General features: G+C 39.2%; 1 protein-coding gene across 6 annotated transcripts; it reads left to right on the top strand.

Moving 5' to 3' along the window:
• Positions 1–2,700: 2,700 nt before the first annotated feature.
• On the top strand, positions 2,701–16,786 carry Piga (phosphatidylinositol glycan anchor biosynthesis class A). 6 transcript variants are annotated; one of them, XM_033760279.1, is made up of 7 exons: positions 3,646–3,688; positions 4,089–4,533; positions 5,767–6,543; positions 10,733–10,865; positions 11,430–11,562; positions 11,720–11,926; positions 14,793–16,786. In XM_033760279.1, the coding sequence occupies exons 3-7, from the start codon at positions 5,829–5,831 to the stop codon at positions 15,057–15,059; spliced, it is 1,455 nt and encodes a 484-aa protein (XP_033616170.1). In that variant the 5' UTR covers positions 3,646–3,688; positions 4,089–4,533; positions 5,767–5,828; the 3' UTR covers positions 15,060–16,786. The 6 variants fall into 6 exon arrangements, with proteins under 6 accessions (XP_010643486.1, XP_010643487.1, XP_010643484.1 ...); XM_010645185.2 differs by lacking the exons at positions 3,646–3,688; positions 4,089–4,533 and adding an exon at positions 2,702–3,072 and having other exon boundaries at positions 5,767–5,847; XM_010645182.2 differs by lacking the exons at positions 3,646–3,688; positions 4,089–4,533 and adding an exon at positions 2,702–3,072.
• Positions 16,787–21,826: the final 5,040 nt, after the last annotated feature.

Below are 21,826 nucleotides of genomic sequence, written 5' to 3'. Positions count from 1 at the left end.
ATGTTGTCTTAGTATATCTCTTCCAGTGTTTTGGAATTTTGACTCAGAAACTAATCAAATTAGATAGCTCCCTGCTCCCTCCCCCCACCATAGTGATAGTGACAAGTGACATATTATAGATCACATTGCCTAGCTCAGGTCAGTAAGCAAGACTATTGGCACAAACTCTTTCATTCTTCATTCTCAGGTAGGGGAAATGATTTAGCAATGAGGCCTAGTTGAGTTATCTGCTTCTGTGTAACAATCATAAAACTTATTGCCTTGAGAAAACAGTGATATTATTTCTTTCCCATGACTCAGTGAGTTGAGCAAAATCAGCTAGGTGGTTCTTTTGTTTCACATAGAATAGGCTAAAGACATTTTAGTGGTTGCATTAGCTGGGAAATCACCTACTCCTCAAGCACCCAAGACCTCTCATTCTTTAGAGTATCTCTCCATGCTGCTTTTCATTATTCAGCATCTTGCCTGAGCTCTATAGCATGACAGCTGCTTTCAGTGGGAAAGGTCCACCAGGATGTGATTCAGTCCACAAACACTTACAAAGCGGCTGTGGCATCTCAATTACTGATATCCCATTGGGCAAGCAAGTCACATGGCCAAAATCCAAAGGCAGTGTAAGGGGGAGTTAGACAAGGATGCCCATATTGGCAAATGATTTATTGAAGGGCACCAGTGTAACAATCTCCCACAAGATTGGCTCCTCTCTCTAGCCACCTGGAGTCCTGCTAATTTTTATTATTCTACAAGAGCTGAATCCTAGTTCATGTGTTCTCATTGCCACATATAGAGTTCAGAACCTATGTGACTTTGGTCGTGATCACCATTTTACATTTTGGTTCTGTTTCTGATACATGGAAATACTTATCTTCTATTTTAAATTACAGTTATTTACTTTTAAATTACAGCTATTTAATGTTCTCATTTATATTCTATTTGTCCTTATTTTTCTATTTGAAACAGGAGGAGTGAAGTCTGACTCAACATCAAGTTCACTTTCTTAAGTAGGATTCTCTACTAGTTTGCTCTAAATTTCACTAAAGATGTCACCCTTTTCCTGTCTGTACCTTTTCCTAATCTCTTCCCTTATGCAGTTACATGATAATGTTCACTAGTCAGTGCCTGTCTCTGTACCTTGTTCACTTTGTTAATGAAATGATCTTGCTCTGAAAAGTTGCACGGTCATCTTCTACTTATTCTTCTAGCTAAATGCTCCAGATAGAAATACTCTGCCTCTGAACTCCCAGTATTTTTCTGGTATTTCTCTTATGGCACTTACCACTTCTGACCTTTTACCCTAGATAATTTACATGTGCCTTAATTCCATCTTGGTTCCTTGGGGGTAAGGCTCATACCACATTTTCTCTGCATTGTGCCTTGCTTATTGATGGGAGACTTTTGATACACATTTCTTGCCTTCCCAATCCAAAATTATCTAAACAATGTAATTTCTGTATGCATTTGCAAAGACTTGCCTGCCTTTCTCTTCCTTTCCCTTCCCTTCCCTCTCCCCCCTCCTCTCCCCTCGCCTCCTTCCTTCCTTCCTCTCTTCCTCCCTCCCCTCCTCTCTCCCTCCCTCTCTCTCTCTCTCTCTCTCTCTCTCTCTCTCTCTCTCTCTCTCTCTCTCTTTCTTTCTTTCACCAGGAATGAAACTCAAGAGTCTTGTGCTTGCCAGGCAGGTGCCGAGCTACAGCCTCATCCTAAAGGGTTGCATTTCAAGAGAACATAAATTTCACATTTATTTTCCATTTTAGATCATTTAGTACTAGAAGTGGCATTGATTGCTCTCATATTTTATTAAGTGTAATCAAAACGCAGTGTATTAAGTAGTGTGGTCTAATTTTAGTGGTTTCTAAGAAAATTCCCTAAAGGCATACTGTGAGGTCATATATTTAGGCAGAATACTATAATTAGAATTATCCTCAGCCTTGTTTCTCAATTCTGCTACTAAAACTTTCCTTCAGCTTTTACAAAATAACCTTAAATGGATATTGTTGCTTAAGAAGGAACTGACTATAAATGTGGTGGTGGGCTATATAAGATTGTGAGTCTTTTGACAGGTAGAATCATGATTTATTTATTTTTTAATCCTCAGTGCTTATGACAGAAGCTGCCGTGCCAAAGTATTATGAAAATACTGGAATCATTTATCTCTGGAGGCTTTCGGGCATCAGGAAAATAAAACCCATATCTTCAGAATTTAATAGGGTTACTCAAGGTTTTAAAGGGATGCTGGTAGTGGTGGTGATGATGGTGCTCAGAAAGGAATTAGTCTTTTAGTGCAAGCATAGCGGGGCTAGGGAACGGCAAATACTGCCTGGAAAGGTGAACGATCATCAGCCCACTCCTACGATTTTTTAGCCTTTTAGCTAAGCATCACCACAGCAAATTGAGTCAGTTTGAGTGGGACTAGATATTTCAGGTCAGACCTTAGATCCTACTCTCCCCGCCGCCCCAGAGTGCAGAGCTGTCAAATACAGATGTGCACGTCTCCACTATTTGGGACATACTTATATGAAATTCAAAGTTCATATTTTTATTTGCTTGGATTTGCTTTGATTGATTGATTGTGTGTGTGTGTGTGTATGTGTGTGTGTGTGTGATGTGTGTGTGTGTGTGTGTGTGTATTTCTACATGCTGCGTCTGGCAACCCCAGCAGGGAGATAAGAACTAGCACGGTTCTACTGTGGCAGACAATCACAAGTAGAACGCCACCATGACCCTGGATTTCTGTAGCCTTTTCACGCAAGACTCACCAATCAGAAGCAAGCAGGGTGTTAACCAGCTTCCTGAAAAGAGACGCTGTAACTAGGCAACCAGAGGGCCAAGGCGCACAACCTTCCGCAGCATCCACTAGGCATGCGCAAACGCACGCTGACGCTATATCCCACGCTGAGGGTTGGGGGACGACTGAGCGTCGCTCTTGCACGTGATCTAAGCACCACTTTTTGATTGTGTGCCTCCAGGGCGCGGCGCTCGAGCGCGGACGCCCAGGATTGGTCCTTGTGGGTAGCGAGGCGGGACTCTGGCTACAGCCGCGGGAGGTCCGGACCCGGGCGGCCATGGGGCTTGCCGGTAAGTGTTCGTCTGACCTCTCCTACCCTGCACTGTCGCCCGCCTCCGGACGGGGCTGCGCCTTGCGCCTGGGAACTTGACAGGCTGTGGAAGGGGTGAAACTTACTGGGTTTCAGGCCCTGAAGTCGGAAAGGAGGGTTTGCAGAATGGAATGGGGCCGAGGGGAATGCAGAGCAGGAGCCAGTTCCTTGGCTGAGATTGGTGGGCGATGGACTGGGATCTCGGGGACCCGGAGTCTCAGACTCAGACCCCTGCTTACTTTCCGGTTGTTTCCTCCTTCTTGTGGGCCCGGCCAGATCCTGTCTGACTTGGCTGGCTCGCTGGCTGAGCGGGGCGTCTGTTTGGCTCTACTGCTCACCAGCTGCTTCTCGACTAGTGCAACCTGGGCTGTGCCCAAGGATTGTGTCCTCTTGATCTCCATCCTCGGCAGGCTCTGTGTAAGGCTTCTTCAGAGCCTCTACTGCTGTTGACTTCCTGGGATTCCTGGGCCAAGGCCGAGAATTTTAAGATCTTTACCAGTTTGCCAGTGACGGCTGGGAGGGAGTTTTGGACAAATCGTTTAAACTTGCCTGGCTTCTCATTTTTAAAGAGAGAGTCTCTTAAAATCTAAGATTCTGTGAGTATGCTGTATAAGCTTTATAAATGACAGTGATACTGGGAATGATAGTCCAATGCTAGGCAGACTCCTCTAAGATCATTGCGAGTTAATGCCAAAATGTTAAGTAACTTCATTTGGCTCGTTACTCACTATTTTCATTATCATTCATCTTTTAAAACTGAATAGAACTGGAAGTTCAGGTTTAGGTGACAAAACACAGTAAGACACAGTTAAGCCACTTAAAAGTGCAAACAAACATGAAGAATCTCAGTATTTCGTAATACTGAATATTAACTATTCAATTTCACAAATATTTATGGAGTATTTTTGAGAATATATTAAAGATGTAGATGAATTTGTTGGAGAGAATTGGTAGATAAGACTGCACACAGTTAATTTGTATTTTCTGATTTTGCAGTTGAAATTCGAAACTCAGAGCTTTAGGATGACTTCCTTTTTTGTATAGTTGAGTTTCTGGAGCCCTGGAAATCCCATTTGTAAAGCTAAGAAGATTTTCACCAGATCTCCAAGACAACTCTGGCTTTAAAAGTCTTAAGAATCTATAGTGGTACAGCATATTGAGTAAATATTTTCACCTTGGAATGACCTTGGAGCACTCCAGAGATAAACTACCCGCTTTAGGATGTAGGAAACTGCTCCAGCTTTAGCCTTTATTTTCAAACTCCACACTGAAAGGAGGGATAATCATGGAGGAAAGACGTATATAATGGAAAGAATGTTTAAGAAAAAAAAATGGGAGCAGTTTATCATCTTTAAGAATGGAGAAAATTCGAATTATCCATAGCATGAACTCCAGGTTTCCTCAGAAAAAGATGCCCTCAAAAAGACCATTCCAGCTCCAGGTATATTTTAGTGTAAACGCAAAGCTATTACTAGAACTTTATGAGGTTAATTGCATCAGTGGCTAAGCTGTAGAGCAGAGATCAGCAAACTTTCAGTGAAGAGCCAGATGGTGAATATTTTAGGCTCTGTTGGTCATATGGTCTCTTTTCCAGCCACTCTGTTGTTACAGCACAAAAGTAGCTATTCACATACATGAATGGGCAAGACTGTGCTGCTGTAAAAATTTATTTACAAAAACAAAGAGTGGACCAATGTAATTAGATCCAAATCCTGGCCTGTTTTAATTGTACTTTTCTGTAAAACCTCCTCAAGATTTAGAGGTGTGAAACAGTAGCCATTTTACTTTTTCTCCATTTTGCAATCTACTGGGATTAGCTAATGGTGCCTCTGCTGTTCTTGCCAGTGGTCACTAAGAAGGCTGCATTTGGCAGGTAGCAGTTTGGCTGGAAACTGGGCCCAGATAACAGGGAGATGGCTGGGGCTCTGGCTTTCTCCATGTAGTCTGAGAGCTCTTCCATTTTCACATTGTCTCCCATACCTTTCTAGCACAGTAGCTAGACTTATGTGATTACTTAGTGTAGCCGAGTACCTAATTGAAGCCACCAGGCATTTCTGAGGCCGAGTACAAACATTTGTACATCGCTTTCTTACCGCATCCTATGAGTTAAACCAGGTCCAGATGCAAGGAGGAGGCATAATCACCAGTGAAACAGTTGTGCTACCTCTAAAAAGCCAAGGGATGAGGAACAAATTTCTTAACCTCCTTAAGGCTTACTTTCCATTTAGAATGTAGACCGAATACTTTGTAGGGTTTTGGGAAGGTTCCAATAAAACGTAGGAAACTCTGAGCACACAGTGCCTGATGTGTAGTAGCCATTTAGTAAGTAGAAGCTGGTAAAGTGATAACTGTAGAGGGAAAATACGCATACATCTATGTGTGTATTTATATTTAATAGCAAACTCTTTGGCATGGCATGCCATTATATAGTGTGGTATAATGAAATTATGCATAGTATTTTTACAGCAAAATCAAGGCATTGCAGAGTCTAGTTTTGTTTATGGCATAGTAAATGCTAAGCAAGTAAATGTCAAATGAGTAAATTCATTATGTGCTTTTTTCATTTCTAGGGGAAAAGCTGATAAATGTACATTAACATTAAAAGTACTCAGGAGATTTGGAATATGGAATGCCTTGTGTCTCTGAGCTGAGATCCTGTTTTCCTCTCTTTCAGGTAACAGAGGACACATATCTTAGCTGGGTTGCTCTAAGGACTGATGTCTAAACCATCTCAGCATGGCCGATAGAGGAGGAGGTGGGGATGTCAAGGCTCCTTCAGCTCCACTCTTCCTGGTTAGCCCTGGAAACTTTTTCACCTGTACAGCCCACTCTCATAATATATGCATGGTATCTGACTTTTTCTACCCAAACATGGGAGGAGTGGAAAGCCACATATACCAGCTCTCTCAGTGCCTGATTCAAAGAGGGCACAAGGTCCTAATTGTCACCCATGCTTACGGAAATCGAAAAGGCATCCGTTACCTCACTAATGGCCTCAAAGTCTATTACTTGCCTCTGAAAGTCATGTACAACCAATCTACAGCCACGACCCTCTTTCACAGTCTGCCATTGCTCAGGTACATATTTGTTCGGGAGAGAGTCACAATAGTCCATTCCCATAGTTCCTTTTCTTCCATGGCCCATGATGCTCTCTTCCACGCCAAGACAATGGGGCTCCATACCGTCTTCACGGACCATTCCCTCTTTGGATTTGCTGATGTCAGCTCGGTGCTCACAAACAAGCTTCTAACTGTGTCGCTTTGTGACACAAACCACATCATATGTGTCTCTTACACTAGTAAGGAAAATACTGTACTAAGAGCAGCACTGAATCCTGCAATAGTGTCCGTCATTCCTAATGCGGTAGATCCTACTGACTTCACTCCAGATCCTTTTAGGAGACATGATAGTATAACTATTGTTGTTATCAGCAGACTTGTTTACAGAAAAGGTAATGAAACGATAGCTATATTTGCATTGCAGACTTTTTTTTCCTTGTAGAAAGCTGTTGAATACTTGTATCTAATGATTGTTTGGCTTTTCATTTTGTTTGTTTTTATAACAACCTCTGCATGAACTATAGCAAAGAAAGAACTGATACTGGTTTATACATCCAAGAAAATAAGTTTTTAGAATGGTGATGAATATTGTCTCCAACCTTGGATGCTTTAATACTTACTGAAAAATAAAAATAACCTGATGCTATTTAAGTGATAGGATCTTTTAAAAATTAAATCAGCCCTGCCCATGTGGTAAGAAATAAAGGAAAAGAGCCTACCACCTAGTCTTTTCTTTCTGATTACAAAAGTGATGTCTTTTCATTGCAGATTTTTTTAAAGCTAAGAAAAACACAAAAATTAAAATTAAAATTAGCTAACTACATTACTCAGAGGTGACCCTAAGGAACATTTTGATTTATAACTTCCTATCTTTATGCATGTGTTAATATGCTTAAAATCAGTGGGGTTATTCTGCGATCTACTGTTTTGTAGTTGTTTTGTTTAATCATATACGATGTTGAGAACATATTGGCAGGTAAGTGATGAAGAAAGGAGGATTAGATGGGCCATGATCAGGTGCTGACTCTGTCCCACTGTGTGATCAAGGACGAGTTACTTAACATCTCTGTCTCAGTTTTTTTCATTTGTTTAATTCTGTTATCAGTGGGAACTTTGTGGCAGTTCCGTGATGTACTTAGCCCACACTGTACTCGATAAGTGCACACTGTTACAAAACAGGATTATTTATAGTACTTTTGTAACAGTAATGGATACTGCTGTAGAATTTGTGGAGACCTTGTTTATCAGAACTCTGAACAGTGGTTATTAGAAACATTTAAATAGACTTCTCAGTGCTCTTTGAAAGCCTGTCTAGTAATCAAGTACGTCACTTAAAGTTGGACATCATGAAAAAATACACCCTCAAATGTTTGAACACGACTCAAATGTTATTAATACACTGAATTGCCAGTACTTTGTCATAGAGCTGCAGGCTCTGAGCACTGGTTCACTGATTTCAACTGCGTCATCTTGCAGGGTCACCTTCACAAACCATAATCTACTGTTGCCACTAGGGTTTTTGTTTTTGTTTTTAAAGTGAGGTGCAACCCTAAAGGTGCATCAAGCAATATGCCTCTGGATTTTTACTTTGCTTTCAGTTTTACACAATGATTTGCTCACCCCTCATCTGATAAGTGTTTTTCGGTGGCTCTGCTCTATTAGATTTTTTCAAACCAGCTTGATTTTCTTGTCAGTTTATGTGATATTCAGTTACCCTGTGTAGTGACAAGTACAACTGGAATCACATTTGTGAACAAATGCCACAGGTTCTTGGTAACCAAGTGTCCCAGTGTAATGGGGAGGGGCCTGAAATCTAGATGTAGGCCTTGGTCAGCGTAGTCCCCATTTGGAATGGGGAGTCCGCTTAAGTGGAGGTTCATGAGAAAACGTGGACTGAACTGCATTTTCTGGGTCAGGGTGATGATGTGCTTTCTTTCATCAAGAAGATAAGATGGACTGGCATTCTTTTGCACCCCTCTTGGGATATTGGTGATGTGTTTATTGTGGCATAGAAAGGTAGGCCTGATTTATTTTTGATCAAATAGCATACCTTTGTGAGATAGCCCAAAACGTGTGTGTGTGTGTGTGTGTGTGTGTGTGAGAGAGTGTGTGTGAGTGTGTGTGATAGAGGATCGGCAAAATTAACTACTCATACAAAGATTAAACTTGTTACTTCAACTTCACTAATGTGGTGTTTTAGTCAGCTGAGCTAATCACCAGTGGAGTGAAGGTACAGTCTTTCCTGTTTTCAATTCAGTACTCAACAAATATTTATTGAACCCTCTCCATATGTCAGGCCCCCAGCACAAATAACATTCTACTAAGGAATGGCCACATCCATAGCCCCAAACTGAGTAATCATATTACTGATCCATTCCTTATTAGCAAAATCAGTTTCCTTTGAGATGTTCCTTGGACCAGATATCCGAAGCCCATTGGAGTGGATTAATTAAGAAGACATATCCAAATTTTCCTTGCCTGGATTTTCTGGCTGGCTGCCTCCGAGCTGTCTTCTCTCTAGCCTGTTTTGCGCTCGGTTGGGGTTTCTCAGTGCTCACTATGTGTGCAGCACACCCCATTTCTTTTTGTAGCAGTAATGAGAGCCTAACAATGTATTCTGCAGTTGTGAAAGCCTGTGCATGATGTAGTACCTCACTTGACCCTCCGAAACTGTAGGTACATTTTATCTACTTATAACACGCAAAGAAACAGTCTCAGAGAGGGTAAGTAACTTGCCTGGGTTACAAAGTAAGTAACAGATGACTAATACAAGTCCAGCTCTTATTGAGTTCGGGTTTCGTGTTCCCCAGCTGTTATCCTAGATGAAAAAGAAGATTCTTTCAAATACTTTTAGACTGAGCATTAAAAGCAATTTGAGTCAGGAATTTCTCTTGTCTATTTTATATGAGCATGGCAATCAAAAGTCTTTGAATATTCCCTTGTGTTAGAACCTTAGAGGCACCAGAATAATTTTTTATACTGAGGAGAAAAACTTTTTATTCCTTGAATCCTATTACATAGCATTAGTAGTATTAATGTTTCATTTCTTTTATGGTGATTGTCAGTATTAAAAGATATAATGTGATTAAAGTACATTACCTAACATAGTAAACATTCAGTAGATATTAGCTGTTGGCAGCAATTATGATTATTTCTCCATTTTTGTTTGAAGAATGGACTCTTAACCTTGTATTATAAAGGACAGAAAGAAGAAGGGTGAAACAGAAAGTGTAGGAGGCTAAATGTTAATGGTCATTAATTCAGGTGGTTTAATGATTTGAAACAGATAGCTAAGGTTTTAATGAGAAGCCTTCATAATTATGGAAATTTATTTTTGTACATACAATTACATTTTGAAAATACCAGCAGTGTTTACTTAATGAATCCTACTTTGCATTATTTAATAAAAATGATCACACACACACACATATATTTCTGCCACCATTTTATAATATATGTACCTATTTTGAGGAATATTGGTGTAAGAAATCCAGTTTGGGGCCAGGGATTTAGCTCTGGTTCTGCCGCGTGCCTTACAAGAGCAAGGTCCTGAGTTCAATCCCTGGTATAAAAAAAACCCAGTTTGTGTGCATGCACATTTATTTTTAATTAAACAGCCTAATTGAGTTATTTTGTTTCCTTTTATTTCTGAATATATATGGTTTATAGTTAATGAACTAAATTCCCAGGTAGTATCAACATTGCTGTGGCTTTGGGTAGCCACTAACTTGCAGACTAGGAGGGCATGATTTATTTGATTGCTTTGTATTATTGGAGGCTGTCTTTATATAATGTAAGAAAAAAAATTTAAGAAAGGAATTGCAGTGTATCCTTTTTGCTCTGTGGATTGGAATGATCTGACAGTTGATGTCCTACTGCCTTTACCTACTCTCATTCTGGGGAAGTGTTCTATAGCTGGTTTGGAAGAGCTGTTCTTTTAAATTACGGCAATACTGTGGTGTTTGTTGCAAAATTCTCCATGCAAACTAAATTTTGAACAAAGTGTAGGCAGCACTTAGACTTTGTTGTTTAACTCTTTCCTGTGGCAGGAAGTAGAATTGCAGGCTACAGAATTATATAGCTGAAAGAGGCCTTGGGATTTTAGGTACATTTCTTCATTTAATAGATCAGGGTACTTTGCTGTGATCAGAGGGCTTGCTTGTTAAAAAAGGAAGGAAAGAAAAAGCTGGAATGAGACCCAGATCTCTAGCTGCGGTAGGCTGTGTGCTATGGAGGAGGATAACTGAAACAGTTAGCTACCTTATATACCCTTTTTTAGAAGGAGGCAGTGTGTGCAAGTAAATCACTTAAGGAACAGTAGGTTGAAACAGAATGCCCATGTTTGGGTTGTGTAAAAGGTAACAGTGCATGTCAGGGTCTGTATCTTCAAGAATTGCAACCCTTGGGGACTCTGGACCCTTTGTAAATGCTTCCACTCCCAGGAAAGGTGTGAGAGAGTCAATTACTGTACTTCAAAGATGGTATACCTAATATTTTAATAAGTCAGTAAGTTCTTAGTAGTACTGATGAATTTTGAAGTTCAAACATTAATGTCTACCACATTTAACTTTATGTTTTCAGGGACTGATTTGCTTTCTGGTATAATACCTGAGCTCTGTCAGAAGTATCAAAATTTAAATTTCATAATTGGAGGAGAGGGACCAAAGAGAATCATTTTGGAAGAAGTACGGGAACGATACCAGCTGCATGACAGGTATTGATGGCTTTCATATTGTGTGGTAAGAAAATATCAATTACCTATGTTTGGTTTTGACTGCATGCTTACCTTAGATGTGCTGCTTCTCCTTCATACAATCGATATACAAATGGAATGCAGGGCCTGTTTTTAAAGAATGTATATAAAATGGGAAACAAAGAATTCATAATTTAATTTTTGGTTAGCCTGATATTATTTGACTTGGGGCAGCAGTTGTTGGAAACATCCTGGAAGGCCCCAAAAGCAACCACTGTGATTGGGAATATTTGCAGATTTCCAAGTCATATTAATATTTTTGTTAAATGCATATTAGCTTTAGGGAAGATAACATTTGGTATATATAAAAAAGTTACAAATACAGAAATACGTGAATTTTATGAGTTGTATCTCAGCTTTCTAGGGCTTTTTTTTACATATGTGTTTGGTTATACTGTTTTGAGGTGGAAAACATTAGCAGCAGTAGGAATCTAAATCTAAATAACTGACCTGGTTTAGAAATTAAATTTTTTGTAGCATGATTTTTTACTGCCTTTTTTCTTCCCCTCTCATTTGAAAAATCAGGGTGCGTCTTTTGGGAGCTTTACAACACAAGGATGTTAGAAATGTCTTAGTTCAAGGACATATTTTTCTTAATACCTCCCTTACCGAAGCATTCTGCATGGCTATTGTGGAAGCAGCCAGTTGTGGTTTACAGGTAAAAAGCTTTAAGGGCTTACCTTGCGGGGATTTCTGCATTTATATTTTGAAAAAATAATAGGGCACATGTCGTAATAATTTTTTTAACTTCATTGTGCTGATTTTCCTGAGGCGTGATTATGGGTGGGTCATGTACTCCTTTTTTCTTTTTTAAGGTTGTAAGTACTAAGGTTGGTGGAATCCCTGAGGTGCTCCCAGAAAATCTCATTGTTTTATGTGAGCCTTCAGTAAAGTCTTTGTGCGAAGGGTTGGAAAAAGTTATCTTCCAACTGAAGTCGGGGACACTTCCAACCCCAGAAAATATCCATAGTGTAGTAAAGACTTTCTATACCTGGAGAAATGTTGCACAAAGAACTGAAAAGGTACGTCATGTGCTGAGAAAAAGATTCTGTCTTAACTCTTACTTGATAGCTCTCGTATCATTTGCTTTCTCTTACGTGCAAGTTGGCCATTGATGTTTTTGGTTAGGTTAATGGACTGTCTCCCATATGAAAAGAAATGAACTAAGCATTACTTTTTGTATACGTACTGGGCTAAGTTTCTACTCAGCTTATTGCATTGACATTTGAAAATATCGGTAATGATTGATTAAACTGGGCACGAGAAAACTACAAAATGTTCTAGAAGTCCCAGCATTTAAAGGCAAAACTAGTATTGAAATCTATTCTTAGATACTTTCTTAAGGCTGTTTATCATTCTAAATTATCTAGTTCTTTTAGCAAGTACATGGCTTTGGTGTTTACAGTACTTTATAACTTGTTGATATGTGATTCAAGCTACTTCCTAAACTTTCTGTCATGCTTTTGCTAACCATGATAATTTTCTACAGGAAAATGATTTTTACATGTTTGGGCTCATAGAGATCATATTAAGTTAGAATCCAAAATATATGTGAAAAATGAGAAAAATGGTGACAAATGAAAAGCAGCAATAGAGCATTCTCCAAAGGACGGGTACAGAAAGTAGATGAAACCTTAGGTAGGAGAGCACATGACGAGATGTGCTTCCCGAGGGGACTGCATTTCTTCTTCTGAGTTTCGTCCTTTTGGTCTTTCTCATATCTGCTTCTGCCTTTTGCCTCTTGCCATGTATCAAACTGAATAGAAACTGCTAGTTTTCTTACATTAAAAGCAGCCAGGTAGAGCATGGAAAAGGTTGCAGTTTCAGACTGGTGTTTTATATTGCCCATGTATTCAAGCAGAGAATAGCTCTTTACTATAAAGCTTTGTTTCAAATTCTAAGTTCCAGTATATAAAATGAACCTGTATTTGAATATGAACTCGAAAACCGCTTTATCTCTACAGATCTCTAAAGAGATGGTCATACATACATAGTAACATTTCCCATGAAAACAAGAGACTTCTGAAACAGTTAAATTTTTCAGCCGAAGTATCTAAGACAGTCTGACCTTCTAGAAGTCTTGTAGTTTCTCCGCCCTGTGACATAGCTTACCTTTTCCTTCAGAAGGTGGAGTCTGGCACCTGTGGGGTGTGTGTGTATGTGGCAGACAGCTAAGTAGCCTCTTCATACTCTGCAGCCTCCCTCTTCCTGTCTCATCTCCCCACTCACTCCCTGGAATCTAATGTGACCCTTGGGGAGCAGAGATGGAATTTGTGGTATGGTTGGCAGGAATGTGTGGCTAGAGAGGTTTTTTTGGAGATAAAGCCCTGACCGCCCTACAGGATCACAGCTCTGTAAGTTGTGACTTTACCTTCTTGGTAGATAGGAAGATACAAACTCAGAGCTCTGAGCCATGATGGGTAAGAAATTCAGAGGAAAAGGACTATGGTGACAATTTGTTAAGGAGCTAATTAGGGTAGTTTTTATAACCATATTTCATGTAGTTATATTTAAAATAATAAAGCGCTTAGTTTTTCTCTTTTATGGTCTGGTAATTTGTAGCATACGTTTAGAACAAAGCAATTTCTCATTTATAACAGATTGTCACATTCTCTTTTTATAAGTAAATTATTATCGCTTAAGAAAATAAATAAATGGATAGAAGTAGAGCTGGATAAGTAGATCAGTTTGTATTTGGTCTTTGAACTGTAGGATATTTTGATCCTGTACTTTTTTTTTTTTTATTACCGGGGATTGAACTTGGGTCCTTGTGCTGGCAAGGCAGGCCACCGAACTGCTGAGCTAAATCCCCGGCCCTGATCCTGTACTATTTAAAAAATTGATCACAAAATTAAATTGGACTTCATGCTCTAAGCACACTATTGGATTACAATCTGCCAGCCTCGGCATAATCCTCAACATCATTCTGATTAAAATACTTATATTTAAAATGTCCTCAGGATAGAAGAGCTAGATGAAAACATGCCGTACCTTTGAAAGGCCACTGACCTGTAGAAGTTGCATTTGTTGTAACTTCTTGAACTCAAAAGAAGACAATATACAGGTCCATTATGTGAGACCAAGCACAAGTAATTCCCAAGTGCAATTGCAAAACAGGAATGCTGTCTCATTTGATGTGTTCTACACAGGTATATTTAAAGATCTTTGTTTTTTTTAATATTTTAGAGTTTTGCACTCAGCAGTTTTAAAAAACAAGTGACCCACTACCAGTTCTTAGCAGTAAACTTTGTTTGCCAACATTTGACCTATACGCCTTATTAAAGTTTATCCCATCTTCCCCCTTTTACGTGCAATCTCTGAAATGTTTTTCCATATCCTTACCTACCGTGCTCAGCAGCATGGGTGGCCTTGCACAATTGTTGAAAGAAGAGCCTGTGTGTCCCTAGAAGCCCACTTACTGTAGTGCTGTAATTGTGCTTTTTGTCTGCCAGAGGCCAGTGAAAGGTTTCTCCACCCAACACATCTGAAAAGGCCGGTCCTGTTTGAACACCTCTCAAGTCACTGCTCAATTAAATATCACCCCTGCAGGCGTGACCTGAAAAGCTATTTGGACTTTGCAGGACTTTGGTATTCTAGTACTCAGCTGAAATCCATGCTAATCTCCTAGGGGAAAGCAATGTAGCTTATTCTTTTTATCACAGTGTAGAGCCCAGTGATTCGTCCAGATTATGTGCCCGATAAGTATTGAATCAAAGGGGAGTAATTATTGTGATTAAGTTCATTAAGGATGTCATTATTGTAACAATGCCAAGCACAGGTGACTTCTGTTTGCATGTGTTTCTGAGACATTCTTAGTCGGGGTGGGTCGTCGTTCGTCACGAGAGTGTTCTGACTCCAAGCCCTTATTCTTGGCCTTCTCTCCTCCAGGTGTATGAGCTGGTTTTGAAGGAAGATGTGTTGCCCATGGACAAGCGGCTGGATAGGCTCATTTCTCACTGTGGCCCAATAACAGGCCACATTTTTGCTTTGTTGGCTGTTTTCAACTATCTGTTCCTTATCTTCCTGAAATGGATTTCTCCAGATTCTACTATTGATATTGCAATAGATGCCACTGGGCCAAGGGGTGCCTGGACTCATCACTCTCCTCACAGTAAAGAAAGGGGTGACAATAAGAAGGTGTCTAAAACCAGGTAGAAGAAAGCCTGCCTTGTAAAGTTTTAAACATTTGTAACACTTCTGTTAAGACTATTGAAAATAACTTTGCTTTTTTGTTTTTGTTTTTTAAAGTTAATTCAGTAAGTTATGCTACCTCTCTATCATTCAATGTTTTATTTATTTTGAGGAAAGAAACTTATGCAATTCCTGAGTGTAGAAACTCCTTGCACTTCTTTACAATTTAGGAGAGAACATTCAAGCCACTCAGGTATGAAATTTTTCAGATATTGAAATCCCTCTAGCAGAGATGTTTTAACATATTTTGAGAGCTTTGGGTGCTGAAGGGCCAAATGTTTCTGGGCATTTTTGGCCAGTTTTTATTGTTAAATCATTGCTTAGACATTCACTAAATGTTTACAGGTTTTCTTTAGGGAAGTATACCAATTACGGAAACTATTTTAAGACATATTCATAGATATCTATTAGGCATTTAAGTGATGCTCTTAAGCATTTATTGGGTCCACTCAGTAAGTGTTACATATAATCAGCAGGTTTCTTGAATGAGATGGTCTGTTAGCTAATGAGCATGATTTGATCACCTGCTGTGTGTAAACTGCTGCTAAGGACCACACTTTATCATTCACACGGCTTACTTCATTATAGTCATGGCTGACATGAGATGGTAAAATATATTAACATGCCAAAAATGATCATGCTAGTTAATGCCAGGAAGACATCGCTGGTATATTCCAAGTCCTCCTTTGATCATGTTGTATGTATTCTCCTAGGTAGAGCCCCCATTTGTTTATGAAGAGCCCTTTTGCTTTTTAAATTCTAGGGACCGATATCACTGTTGATGATAATGCAGAGAAAGCCTCCACATTTTTCAATACATAATTTAGTCCTCTAAATACCTTCTTGTTACCTGAGCAGAATGTATGAGGTATGCCATCTCAAAACCAGCTGCTACTGTATCCTTTTGATATAAGTCACTACCCTCTGCTGTGGCCTAGCTGATGTCTGATAAGTATTGTCAGTGTGCAAAAGGCTTTTCTCCAGAATGTTTTATTTATAGCAAACCAAGTCTGAAAATTTTAGGAACACAAGTCTCTTTGTGGGTGGATGTTATTAACTGTAATCATTGTTGCCCAGAGCCATGGGTTTTTAACCCCCAATTGTCCACATGGTGTGTATTATGCTTTGAACTCTTTAGAGTACATTTTTGTGAAAAAAGGACTATGAAATCAAAACAGTGAGGCACTTGTGTGTACACTGGATAGATTCTCTCAGTATTGTGATTCTGTACAGGATATTTTTAATGACAGCATTCACGAAACGTCTTACCTTTTAAAAAGTATCTTATGCCTATTACCTGATTGCCACTGATATAAAAAGAAATATATCAGTGTTTTGTTTATACTAAAACATAAATGCAAGAGTGCAATTTTTAAGATATAGAAGTTAGAAATTCTTTTGTTGGAGAAAAATGGACTTACCCTAACCATTCAGTCTTATTAAGATTTTTATGCATTGAAACTGACATAGATATGAAATAAACAGTGCCAATATTCATGATAAAATGAGAAATGGTTAATATTTGGTTTCACTTGTTCTACTCATCAGTTTTTAAAGGTACACTGCTATTTTCCCTTTTTCTCTATTTTTTTCAAAATTGTTTAATTCATGAATTGTCATTTAAGATGAAAATAGAATTTAAAAGTGATTAATTTTGCTTATAAAATGTGTAATTTACAAGTCAGAATTATTTTACCTTTTTAAAATGGAAGTAAATTTATTTGTCTTAAATTAAATCTTCATTTTCAGGCTTCCTGGATACCTTAATTATAACTGTCAGTGTTGCACTGGTCAGTATGTGGAAACACATTGCTCTGCCCTGCTACTTAAATTTATTTGCAAGTGAACTTGATAATGATGAGGAATTTATTACAGATGTATTTCTTTTTATGTTACAAGCAGTTGCACATGTAACTGATTTGTTAAAACATGCTACATGTCCAAAAATAAAGAATGACATTTTGACAATTTTCTGAATTTGTCGTGTTTTATGGCTGGACTATGATTTATTAGTGGAACAAGCCTCCACTGATCCCTTCCCCACTTTCTTTTTTAGTGTAATGTATGTGTTGCTTGGTCTGGTCCTGTTAAGGCTTGGATACAATTTGTCACCCAAGGTTAATGTTTTGGTAGCTGGGTCCTCAACTCAGAGCAGCCATATGCAGAGATTAGGCCTTTCTTCATCAGTAGATTAATCCATTGATGGGCTCATAATTTGATAACATTATTGGGAAGTTGTGGAAACAGGACGTGGGGCCTAGTTGAAAGGAATGGGTCATAGAGGTGTGCTCTTAGGGACTATATCTTGTCCCCAGACCCCGTCCTTCTGGCTCTGTTCATTCAATTTCCTGACTGCCACGAGGTGAACAGCTTTCTTCTATCGCTCCTTTCTGCCATGATATTTCTGCCTCTTCACAGGCCTAAAAACAATGGAGCCCGGTTACCAAGGACTGAAACCTTTGAAACTGAGTCAAAGTAAATCTTTCCTCCTTTAATTGATTTTTGCAGGTATTTTATCACAATAACAAAAAGCTGACTAACAGTAAAAATGATAATCTCCGGATGATGAGTCACTGTCTTATTTCTAGAATGTATGTTCTTTATTACACATAGAATTGCAAGTTCAATTTTGGCTTTGTTTCCTAATCCAAACAGGTCTGTAAACTATGTAATACCTTATATCTTACCAGCTATTTTAAAAGAAACTTGAATTTTGAGTTTATTTAAAGGAGCCCAGCTTTTCCGACCCCTTTTGTTAGAAGCAGTGGAAAAGCAATCATCACCTACATCTATATGTTCTGATTTATCTTGCCAGAAATTATTTTTGGCATCATCAGGGTATCATAAATATGTGTTTACTTTGGTGAAGTATTTTTAAAGGCCTCATCTGTTCCCAAAAAGATGTGACTAAATGTTAAATTGTATCATTCTATTGTTGGATTTTCATGTGAATTATGAAAATTAAAATTGTATCTAGAATTTGATTTATATTATGTTGTACTTTGGAGAGTTGATTTTATTTTAGCCTTTATCATTTCTGATAGGCTTAGTCACTTTACTCATAACTGAGATAAAATACCTGACACAGGCGACTTAAAGGACAAGAGGTTTATTGGGCTCATGTTTCAGTCCAAGATCTGCCAACTCCAAAAGAGAAACAGCGTGGCGAAAAAAGCTGCTCAACTCATGGCAGCCAGGAAGCAGAGAAGGGAGGATATGGAGACAGAGATAAACTCTTCTAGGACACACACCCAGTGACCCAACCCTTCTGACCAGACTACACCTCCTGACAAATCAGCTATAATCCATAATCTCATAATCCATTCACCTAAAATCCCTACTTTTGAGCCCACAAGGCTTTAGGGGGACATCTGCATATAAACTATAACATCACCCCTGGCCCCCAGAAGATTCATGTGTATCTCTTTTGTGCAAAATGTATTTAGTCCATCTCTTAAGAGTTGCCATTGCTAGCAGTTTCAGTATTACTGAAGAGTCCAAATCCAAAGTCTCTCCTGAGACTTGAGGCAAAACTTTTAGCTATGAGCCTCTGTAAAAATCAGGAATTTAAACACTGTAGACAAAGTAGTACAAGATAAACATTCCCATTCCAAAAGGGAAACTGGGATAGAAACCAATCGACCAGAGTAAGACAGAAACCTAGCAGGGTGAACATTAAATACTTTAGCTTATTTTTTCCAACACCCAGGGGGAAGTTGTGCAATATGTGAATTCCAAAAGGCTTGGGTGGCTTCACCCCTACAGTGTTGCCAGTGGATGTAGCTCTCGTGGCTTCTCTCTTTGGCTGGCTTTGCTTACTTCTTGTTGCTTTTCTCAGACCTTCCACATTCCTGGCTTCTCCAATTTCCAGAGATCTCTACTGCAATTTCAGTTTCACCCTCTCAACTTCATGCACTGCCCTCCGGGTTACATTCACTGCCTGGCCTCCCAGGCATTCTGAAATCTGGGTAGAAGCTTCCAAGACCCTGACCACACAACTCTTAGATTCTGTATGCATTTAAAAACAGCACCACATGAGTGATGTCAAGTCTGCAGCCACGTCAAGTAGTAGCCAGGCCCCTTTAAATCTCGGCTGCAGAGACCTCTGAGTGCCTGGATGGCTGAGCACTTAACTGGATCCCAGGGAACAAATTTCCTATGTTCTTCTCCAGTATGGTGTCCTGGGGCTCTCTTCTCAAATGAAAATTTTACAGCCTATACTCTTGAGCCTGTGAAGGGAGGGATCTTGCTGATTCTTGACATACCCTCAAGCCATTTTTTCTATTGTCCTACTGTACACTGCATGGCTTTTTAATGCTAATCTTTTCAGCAATTAAGCTTTCCTTTGCTCCACCTTTAGGGGCCCCCAACTTTAAAGGAGCTTCTTTTCCAGGAAATTGAAAACTTTAAAAATTTCTCAGCTTTGCCATTTGCTCATGTTTCTTAATGTACAGTTGCCTACCCCCCACCAATACTCATACCACAGTCTCAATATTGGGCTGTCTTGAAATTTCCTCTACCAGATTAATCTACCACCTTTAATCTCAGTCTCCTGAAAAATCTCAGGACATGAGTAAAATGTAGACAAATTTTCTGCCACAGCATAAAACACAGGGCCCAGGCCCAAATGCCAATTGAGTCTTTGTTCCAGACTGAAACCTGAGCCTAGTCTTTTTACCATCTATCTTTCCATCAGCATTCCTATACTCTGACCAGGATCTCCCATCAAGTTCAGCTTATGGGCTGCTTCTCTAGCTGACGTCTCGAAACCTTTACAAATTCTCCATCAAACTAGCTCCAAAGGGTTCTGAATCACATGGTCAGGTAACAGTCACAACAACGACCTCACTCCTAGTAATAAAACCTGTCTTATTGTCACTGTCCTCAACAAAAGGACTAAATACTCAACAGCCGCAACTTAAAGGAAAGGTTTTGGCTGTTTCAGTCCATGGTGGGCTGGCTCGAAAGAGAAACAGCACGGCAGAGTGGCATGGTGGCAAAAAGCTGCAAACATGATGGTGTCCGGGATGCAGAGAGAAGGGAGGAGTCAAAGGAGATCGGGCCTTCCAAATCACAACACCCCTAGTGACTTGCCTCTTTGAACTAGGTCCTGCCTCCAAACACTAAGCCAGGTATAGTTCCCCCATAACTTAATCACCCTTTAAACATTCCACCTCTGAGTGCATGGGGCTTTCTGTGGACATCCAGCTATAAACTATAACATGAGCTATTGCTCAGTGAATCTTGACTGGAAGGTTTGAGGGGGCAGATTTTGTTCCTAGGGGATATTTGACAAAGTTTGGAGACATTTCTGGTTACCGCTGGATTGGATGTGGCATTGACATCAAGTAAGTAGAAATCAGGGTCACTGCTAAACATTCCACATGGCTTGGGCCAGCCCCCAATAACAGAATTATCTGCCCCAAATACCCATAATGCCGTGGTTGAGAAACTGGTAGTGTTGATTATTTCATCTGTCAAAGACAGATGAATCAACTATTCGTATGAATCAGTAACTTTTTATACCCATCTCAAATATAATAATTGTAGTAAATATGGTTTCTCAGAAATAATGCAGCCATCCATTTGAATCAACTTCTGGTATGTAAAACATGGAAAGGACAGCTATGTTTTAAGAGAAAGTTAAAATCAAAACAAGATTGAATTAATTATGCAATATACATTCCTGGACTGACATGAGTGTACATTAGCTTGCTTTGAGTAGAAAAATTGAAGAAAGAGATAAATGAGAAGAGTTGCGATACTTGTATTCACATATTTTCCTACATTGGCGTTCTAGCAGATAATCTAAGTCTGATAAGGAAGATTTAAATGCTAATATCTGAGCCTTGAGAGTGGAAACAACTAAAAATCTTTATAGTTCTATAATACAGTGAAATGGATAAGCTATATCTTATGGCTGAAGATTGTATTGTTTCAGCCTTCACAAGAGTATAGTGAAACAATTCTTGTAGAAGTAGTCATGCTAAATTGCTGGAGTGCTGTAGAAAACTCCCATATTTTTGCATAAAGCATTTATGAAATAAGATTTATTTAGTCTGATCTTAAAATTTTATTTTGGCTTGCCTTTTCAAAGAGTTTCAGAAATTAAGAATGAAAGAAAAGACACGATGCAGAAAATTAAATATAAATCAATTTCACTTGGGCTGGCCAGCTGATGACAAAATATTGTCCGACTAGAGAAGGTACTGATTCGTGGAATCTTTGGTTACTTCACTGAGATCCTGAGGCATCTCTTTTGTCCATTTCATTATGATTGTTCCATGATCAGGCACGGACTGCATTTTGCAGAACGAGTTACCACCTTTCCTGATGTTTGAAATAGAAACGAATGATTGGGAAGGAACCTTGCTGTGGGACTTTGTCGTGGGTGAAACCACCATAGCAAATAGTGTAAAACTTCCAGTCACTGTCCCCCTTTCACTCAGGCATCCAAGATGGAAAGTTTATTAAGTATTGTTGTAGAGCAAATAGTCTTTTCTCATTAAGTTTATTGGTACTTTTGAGGTATACAGTACAGTTAAATTCATCGTTGGGATCTCCTACCTTTACATGACAGGTCTTGGTTCTTACCTTTCCCCATCCCCCTGCCCTCCCTTCACCCCCTTCACCCTTCCCTATTTACAGAGACTTTCTCCAGTTTTTCCTTTTGTCATATTTTTCTTTTCCCTTCTTTCCTTTCCCCTACCCTTCCCACTTCCCCTACTCCT

This window comes from Fukomys damarensis, unplaced genomic scaffold (genome assembly GCF_012274545.1).
Source record: "Fukomys damarensis isolate Sample0158 unplaced genomic scaffold, DMR_v1.0_HiC HiC_scaffold_39, whole genome shotgun sequence".
NCBI classification, from domain to species: domain Eukaryota; kingdom Metazoa; phylum Chordata; class Mammalia; order Rodentia; family Bathyergidae; genus Fukomys; species Fukomys damarensis.
This window is presented reverse-complemented; position numbering and strand designations above follow the sequence as displayed.

Bases quoted from the DNA above. Each gene is read 5' to 3' on its own strand.
- Piga (XM_010645182.2), top strand. From the start codon at position 5,829: ATGGCCGATAGAGGAGGAGGTGGGGATGTCAAGGCTCCTTCAGCTCCA. The intron at 10,866-11,429 runs GTATTGATGGCT...TTGAAAAATCAG, and splicing joins CGATACCAGCTGCATGACAG to GGTGCGTCTTTTGGGAGCTT. The intron at 11,927-14,792 runs GTACGTCATGTG...TCTCTCCTCCAG, and splicing joins TTGCACAAAGAACTGAAAAG to GTGTATGAGCTGGTTTTGAA.